This window comes from Gordionus sp. m RMFG-2023, chromosome 1, assembly GCF_954871325.1.
Source record: "Gordionus sp. m RMFG-2023 chromosome 1, tfGorSpeb1-WG-v2, whole genome shotgun sequence".
Lineage (NCBI taxonomy): Eukaryota > Metazoa > Nematomorpha > Gordioida > Chordodea > Parachordodidae > Gordionus > Gordionus sp. m RMFG-2023.
The window spans coordinates 93,099,430-93,107,768 of record NC_088775.1 but is presented as its reverse complement, the minus strand read 5'-3'; the positions used below and the strand labels follow the sequence as shown (position 1 = coordinate 93,107,768).

The 8,339-nt window shown below is 26.7% G+C and overlaps 1 protein-coding gene across 1 annotated transcript; it reads left to right on the top strand.

Annotated features, from left to right (window-relative positions):
- The first annotated feature begins 231 nt into the window (after positions 1–231).
- LOC135931421 (GPN-loop GTPase 3-like) lies at positions 232–4,346 on the top strand. The gene is made up of 3 exons (XM_065468504.1): positions 232–347; positions 389–495; positions 3,061–4,346. The coding sequence occupies exon 3, from the start codon at positions 3,153–3,155 to the stop codon at positions 4,275–4,277; it is 1,125 nt and encodes a 374-aa protein (XP_065324576.1). The 5' UTR covers positions 232–347; positions 389–495; positions 3,061–3,152; the 3' UTR covers positions 4,278–4,346.
- The last annotated feature ends 3,993 nt before the right edge of the window (positions 4,347–8,339 follow it).

The following is an 8,339-nucleotide window of genomic DNA, read 5'->3' as shown; positions in this document are numbered from 1 at the left end:
TAATTCATATTATTTTTTATTAAAAACTAAAATTTTAATAATTTACGCTACTAGCGTAATTTTATTTATGATATATAAAATATATTATGGGTGTTATATTTTCTATATAATAGATCTGTTCTATACATATTATTATGGACTACAATATCTTCTATTATTTAATTTATATATTTAATTAATTTTAATTTTGTATAGATTTGATTTTTACTTTAAAAACATTTTGTTTATATATTTAAATATAATTGATAGGCAATAAAATAAAAATAAATTTTACCTGTCAATTCTCAGTTTAATGTCGATAACCCATGCATAAACAAAAAATTGAATTTTTAAATGGCCAAGGAAAAGTTAATTATCAATTTTTGATTAATTTACATTTATATTATAGAATGACCTTAGTTCTGCTTAGTAGCCTTGCTGGAACTGGACACAAATATTATTTGTTTAGGCCTAAACAAACCGAAAAATTACAAAAAATTCTTTTTGATCCTTATGGTTAAATTTATACATTAAATAGTTTTATTATTGAATTGCATATAATGCTTTGGCATTTTAATGCCCCATTATCTTATCCCTCGGTACCTAAATAATAACATTCAAAATTATATTTATTTTGTAAACCCCATTGGATCTTCAATTGAAGTAAATTATAAAAAATCCCTTCAACACTCAAATTCTCATACTTCACATCAAACCTAAAAAAATAATGATAAATGGTTAAAAAATAGCTACATGTTCATTCATCTTAGATTAATAGAATATTAAAAAGCTTGTCCAAATTTTTTTTAATTTTTAAAATAAATTATTTTTATTAAATTTAATATTTTTCAGATATTAGTCCCTTTTTGACTAGGTTAGTGTTGTTATTACCTCTATTGATTTAAAAAATTATATTTTGACCTAAATCCTATGGCTTAGATAAGATAGGCATAATTAAATCAAAGTGCTAGGTCTAATCCATTCAAAATTTATTCTTTCAGTTAAATAATTAAGTAGGATTAACTGAATGGTGGCTACTAGAATATTTAATTCAGAGTAAACCTCATATTGATCATCATTTTTGGTAGAATGGTATTTTCATTCAAACTTTGTGTTGTTTAGGAATAGAACTTGTAGAGAAATTGGTTTTCATTTTAATTAAATCTAAATACCAAAATTAAGAATATAGACTTCTTTATGATTTTTGAAACTGATTGTCTTTTACTCTATAGAATATAAAAAAATTGAGAATAAAAGTTTTTCACTGATATCAATTATTAATTTTTTTTTTTTTATTTAACTGGTACTTGTTTTTATAATGTTATTCATTAACGATTGTACCTCAAAATATTCAACTATTTACTTAGCGATGATTTATGTTATAATAGATCTAATGTTCATGCATGCAGTACTTTCAGTTACATCAAAGACTTTCACTAGTCTGGATTTTTTGATCAGACCTGCCCCAGGCCTCCAATAAAAAAATTTATGAACCCAAGCTTGCCTTATATTTATATTTAAAATCCCAAGCCATAATAAGTTTCAAAAAATTTGCCCAATCCCATAAGATCTAGTGTTGTTAAACAGCTGAATTTGAGTCGATTTTTAAATACGCAAACCCTAAAGATTCATAGGATTGAACATCTGTTGGCAAAATCTTGACTCTTAGGCAATATTCTCCTGGCTCTAATGTTGAGTTAGCCTATTTTAAAAATTGGCTCAAATCAAGCCGTATAACAACACCACTAAGACCATCTCCAAAAATTTAATCGATATATTCTTCAATGAAAATAAACAATGATTTTTAGCATTTAATTTATTAGAAAAAAAAATTTCAGTATCCAAACCAGAGACCTGTGGAGGTACCATTTGTATGGCCCGGCCCAGATTAAAAAATTTTTGGCCTCTGATTTTTCTTTCAAAAATTTTTTACGGCCCTAGCCCGGATTCAAAAATTTTAGGACCGGCCTGGATTTAAAAAAAAAATTTTTAGGCCCGGCTCGGAATTTTTTTAAAATTATATTCGACCTGGTATACACAAAAAATTGATTATCTCGTATTTTAATCATATTTTTCGACGAGTATTATCATTTAATAAGCAAGTATATTAGCTAATGTTGTAAAACGGCAATATTTTCGCCAGAAACATATTGACTAAGCCTGGAAATTTCGATACTATATGTCTAGACCTTTGCTCCTTCTATGAGCAAAATTTTCAGGCTTGCATAATATTTTTCTGGATAAAGAACTGAGTTAGCCGTTTTAAAAAAATATTGAGTTAACCGGTTTTTAAAAATATCGAGTTAACCGGTTTTTAAAAATATCGAGTTAACCGGTTTTTAAAAATATCGAGTTAGCCGGTTTTTAAAAATCGGCTCAAAACGAGCCATTTAACAACACTGTAACATATTTTATTTTTTTAAAATCTAAACAGATATTTAGTATATTACAAAATTGATACTACAAAAAATATGTGTAAATAATATTTTGAGAATATACTATGTATTTATAAAAAAAAATGATATTTTGATTAATAAAAAATATAACATATATTATATATTTTATATGTATGTATTTAATCCTTGGTTAATTGATGCTTACTATGAACGATTATTTTTTTCAAAATCCATCTTTTGGAAAAATTATAAATTTTTAAATAAAAATGATACAATTTTAATAAATTACTAGAAAGAATTGTTAGGCTTCCTGGAATCTAAAGATTAAGAATTTTTTTTGGGAAATTAAATTGATTGCATAAAATATATTTTTTTTAAAATCATTAAAAAGCAATATTTATTTACTAAAATAATTCTTTTATTTTTTAAAATGTAATCATAATTTAAAACCAAGCCTCTACGAGAAACTTTTATTTATATGGACAGTTATAAAATATGAATAACAACACATACACCAATTTAAGAAATCAAAAGCTAATGAGAATAAGTAGGCTAGGGCAGTGAAATTCTTTAATAGGCATAATTTACGTACGAGATCTTGAATTAAACTTGCTTATAACTCTTAATGGGATTATTATTTAATATTTTTTTGTGTATACTATAATATATATTTTTACATATTTAGTTCAATCCAACGTTTTATACCGAGAAACAAAAAAGATTAAATCCAAAACCTTTGAGAAGAAAAACTGAACCCGTTATTTAATCAATTAAAATATGCCTAAATTTGGTCAATTAGTCATGGGTCCCGCCGGCAGTGGAAAAACAACTTACTGCAAATCTATATCAAATCACTGCAGAATTTCACGAATTGATCATCGCCATATAAAATTAGTTAATTTAGATCCTGGATTAGTGGATTTTGTCGACCTAAATAATACTGATCCTAGCACACAAAGACACGAAGAAAATTTGACTTATGACATTGATATTAGAGATTTAATATCCGTACACGATGTGATGGAAGAATATTCCGATAACATAGCACCTGACCAGACAGATCTCGATAAATATCCATCGTCCAATGAGCATGCCGATATTATTGGTCCTAATGGTGCATTGGTATATTGTATGGAATATTTAGCGAAAGACAATTTTTTATGGCTCGAAGAAAAATTTTTGGAAAATTTGATCGACGGAGATTATGTTTTGTTTGACTGCCCAGGTCAAATTGAATTATATACGCATATACCGGTCATTAAACGTTTAGTAGATTTTTTGATAGACCGTGCAGATTTTAGGATATGTGGCGTGTTTTTAGTAGATTCTGTTCATTTCTTGGTAGACATTAACAAATATTTTTCGGTTACGTTAACTTCTTTATCCGTAATGATCAATATGGAACGTATATCATTCGTGAATATTTTTTCTAAAATGGATTTAATGACATCGAAATGTACGACCAAAATATTGCCACTAAATAATGAAAAAATGATGGACGGTTCAAATGATGACAGTGACACAGATGATGAATGTTTTACGAATCAAGATGTTATTACACAACTGTCAGAGCCTTCAATCGAGCTGCACGATCATTTTAGCGATTCATCGCCAATCACCTTACCACCCAAATACTTAAAATTAACTAGGGTTTTGGCTTCAGTGATCAATAGTTATGACCTCATAAAGTTTCACCCGTTAAATATAAATAAAAAAAATTCTATCGAAAATATCATGTATCATATCGACCTTTCACTGCAGTATGACGAGGAACGCGAACCAAAAGAGATCATTTTTACCGGAGCGGAATCCGAAATTAACGATGACAAATCATATGATCGTTTAGACGAGGAGAATCAATTTTCTCACCAAGAAAATGAAATGTTTTACGGAATTGATTAATAATTATTCATTCGTATATTATTTTTTTATTTTGGAGGCAATTGGAATTAAATGTAAATGATATTTGTATCGTAAATTTTGTCCATAGATTTCAGGGAAAGAAAGTTCTTTCTTTCTTTCTTTCTTTCTTTCTTTCTTTCTTTCTTTCTTTCTTTCTTTCTTTCTTTCTTTCTTTCTTTCCTTCTTTCTTACCGATATTAATATCGTAATAGGATTATCTCCGATTTCGATCTTTGATAGAAAAGATCCGATTTAACACTAGGTGTAGATATGTAACTTCTAATAGAAAAGCAAATTGTAACTCAAAAATAATAAAGATCATATACAGGGCTTCCATTCGAAAAAAGATAAAAAGTGTCAATTATAAAAGAAAAGTCCGATCAAAAAAAAGGTCCCCATAGGCTTAGGAAAATGTTGATCATAAAAGGAAAAGTCCCAAGTTTCGATTTAAAAAAAAAAGTGATCATTAATAATTCATAAAATAAAGTCTCCACTCTATTTTTTTAACACTACCATTAATTCCACTTTTCTCATCAATGTCACCTCTGATCCATTCAACTGTCGGATCTTTAGCTCTTCTTTTCTAATCACTTCATCCGGTCAATTACTCAGATACTTATCATACCCCATCACCGAGATGGCCACTCCAGCAACATATACCTTTAATTCCACTTTTCCCATCAATGCCACCTCTGATCCATTCAACTGTCAGATCTTTAGCTCTTCTCTTCTAATCACTTCATCCGGTCAAATACTCAGACACTTATCATACCCCATCACCGAGATGGCCACTCAGTAACATGTAACATTTCGCACTTTTATCCTATTTTTTAACTGTAGATTACAGTCCATTCATTAAGACAAACATACTTATACTTCCCTTGGATGATTAACCAGTATAAATCATTAACGATAAATTTGCAGTTAAGAAATTATATGCTTCAAACCATTATCACATTTCAACATTCTCATTCCAAATGGAATATATTAATAATGCTGTTCTCAAACATCAAAATGATTCATTGCTAGTGCCTTTAAAGTAAGAATGTTACCTTTTTTGAGAAAAAAAAACGCGATTCAATAATCGCTTTTAAAAGGAAGGACTCTTTTTTTAGAGGTAACGGAAAACTTACTTTAAATTTTTTTCTAAATTTTGATCGATAGCTAATTGTAAAAATTCTTAATCGATATTCGATAGAGTTATTGTTAAAATATGGGAAAAGGGGGCTTTTGTTTTACTTCGTTCCTAAAATTTGACTTCTTTTTTTAAATAGTCGGATGCAATCCATACATTTTGGATAACATACGTTGTGAAGTAGGAGATATACTCCCTTGGATGATTAACCCACATAAATCTTTAAAAAATTAACTATAAAATTTGCATATCTGTCGCAAAAAAATTGCATGCGGCAACATTTCTTTCAACATCCATATTTCACAAGGAATATATCATTAATTCATTAATAGTAAGGTCGATGAAAGGATCGGATTTACCCTTTTTGAGGAAAAAAATGGCACTAGTTTTAAAAGGTAACGCGTTTCTTTTTTTTTTTTGAGTAAGGTGACGCAAAACATTTTAAATTTTTTCTTAAAATATATGGGAAAAAAAGTATATGGAATTTTGGATTTTACGAATAATGTAAAGCAAGTTTTTAATTCTCAGTCAGCAAAGTTCTTTACCTGGTAAATTCATCCCGTATCAGGTCAATTCAGTGAAACTTTTATCGCGAATGTCGTTTATCGCGAAAAGATTTTATAGCGAAGGTAAAATCGCGAAACCAATTCTGCTAATTTATCTCCGCGAAACATTTATAGCGAGAAAACAATTTTCCGAATAGGGCGAATACATTTTAGCGATAAATTTTACGCGAACACTTTACAGCGAATTTTTTATCGCGAGTGCATTACCGCGAAACAATAAATATATTGAGAATGCATTTATTTTAAGGAAAACAACATGTTATTTATTATTTGATGTTTTTTAATAAAAAATGATATGCTACTATTGTAATATTATTTTTGTTACAATTTATTAGTGATTTTCACGCCCAAGATTTTAAGTAAAAAATATTTCTTGAAGAAAAAGATTTTTGAACATATTTTGATAAAAATTTTAAATCTTCTTTGTAAATGTATTTTTTTTGAGGAATTCTTTTGTGAAATTTATTATAAATATACAATTTAAGTGAAATCTTTTATAGTTTTTTATCATTTTTGTAAAATTATCTATTTCTTAATAATATTAAAAGAGGTGGGTTTTTTTAATAATTTTTTTTTAAATATTTATATTCAACTTATTTATGTTATTTTTGATCTTTTTAAGGAAAATAATTTAATGTGACAATTGTCATATTCGTTATTTTTAAGATTTTTGAAATTTTGATTCAAAAAGGTGAAAATATCATTTATATTGTAAAAATATTAAATTTAAATTCAATGAAGATGTTCCTTGAAAACATAATCGGTATTTTTAAACATGATTTTTTTAACGTTAATGGGCAAAAAATATGTATTTTTATTAAATTATAATTTCAATTAAGATGTACCATATAAAAGCGACAATTGTCATAATCTTTATTTTTAAAGTTTTTTTACAATTGTTACATTTTAAAATAAAATTTCAGTGAAGATGTACTATAGATATAAGTTACAATTGTCACAATCGTTGTTTATAAAGTTTTTTGAATTTTTTTGTTGCAAATGGGTAAAAATATAGATTGTAAACATGTTAAATTAAAATTTCATGAAGATGTACCATTGAAAATGACAATTGTCAAAATCGTTATTTTTAAAGTTTTTGAATTTTTTTGACCAAAATGGGTAATAAGTATTGCTAGCATGTTTAAATAAAACTTCAGTGAAGATGTAACCTAGATAAGTGAGAATTATCATAATCATTATTTTTAAACTTTTTTTGACGTAAATGGGCCAAAATAAGTATTGATAACATATTTAAATAAAACTTCAGTGAAGATGTACCCTAGCTAAGTGACAATTGTCAAAATCGTTATTTTTAAAATTTTTTGTATTTTTATAACGCAAGTGGGTAAAAATATAGATTGTAAACATGTTAAATTAGAATTTCATGAAAATGTACCATAAAAAAATGACAATTGTCATAATCGTTATTTTATAACTTTTTTTAATTTTTTTGACGTAAATGTGCTAAAATAAGTATTGCTAACATGTTAAAATAAAATTTCAGTGAAAATGTTCCCTAGATAAGTGACAGTTGTCAAAATCATTATTTTTAAAGTTTTTTGATTTTTTTTTGACGCAAATGGGTAAAAATATAGATTGTAAACATGTTAAATTAAAATTTCATGAAGATATACCATAAAAAAGTTACAATTGTCATAATCGTTATTTTATAACTTTTTAAATTTTTTAGACGCAAATAAGCAAAAATATAAATTGCTTACATGTTAAAATAAAATTTCAGTGAAGATGTACCATAATAAGTTACAATTGCCATAATCGTTGTTAATAAAGTTTTTTTCAATTTTTTTGTTGCAAATGGGTGAAAATCATGAAGATATACCATTGAAAAGTGACAATTGTTATAATCGTTGTTTTTAAAGTTCTTTGATGTAAATAGGTTAAAATATAGATTGTAATCCATTTTAACCATAGGTTTATAAAAATAAAATCTTAACATTAAATTTATAGGATGTTGATTGTATCATATTACTAAATAATATTCATATGGTTTTTAAGTTCTTTCTATAAAAATCGTACCCTTTTACCGAGCTTGATACGATTCCCAATTCAGTTACAGCATGTTTGTATTTTTAAATTATATATACATCTCCTTTATAACTTAAACATTTAATTAGTGTTGTTATAAACGGCTCAATATTTTAGCTAGAAGAACGTTAGGGCAAATCCTGAAGATTTTGATCATAGATGGCACAAAAGTTTGGACATCTATTAGCGAATCTCGAAACTTGTGCTGGCTAATATATTGAGTTAGCATTTTTAAAAATGGAGTCGTTTTAACAACACTACATTTAATAAAAAATAACAAAATGAAATTGAAAAAATATATATATATATAACTAT

Bases quoted from the DNA above. Each gene is read 5' to 3' on its own strand.
- LOC135931421 (XM_065468504.1), top strand. From the start codon at position 3,153: ATGCCTAAATTTGGTCAATTAGTCATGGGTCCCGCCGGCAGTGGAAAA.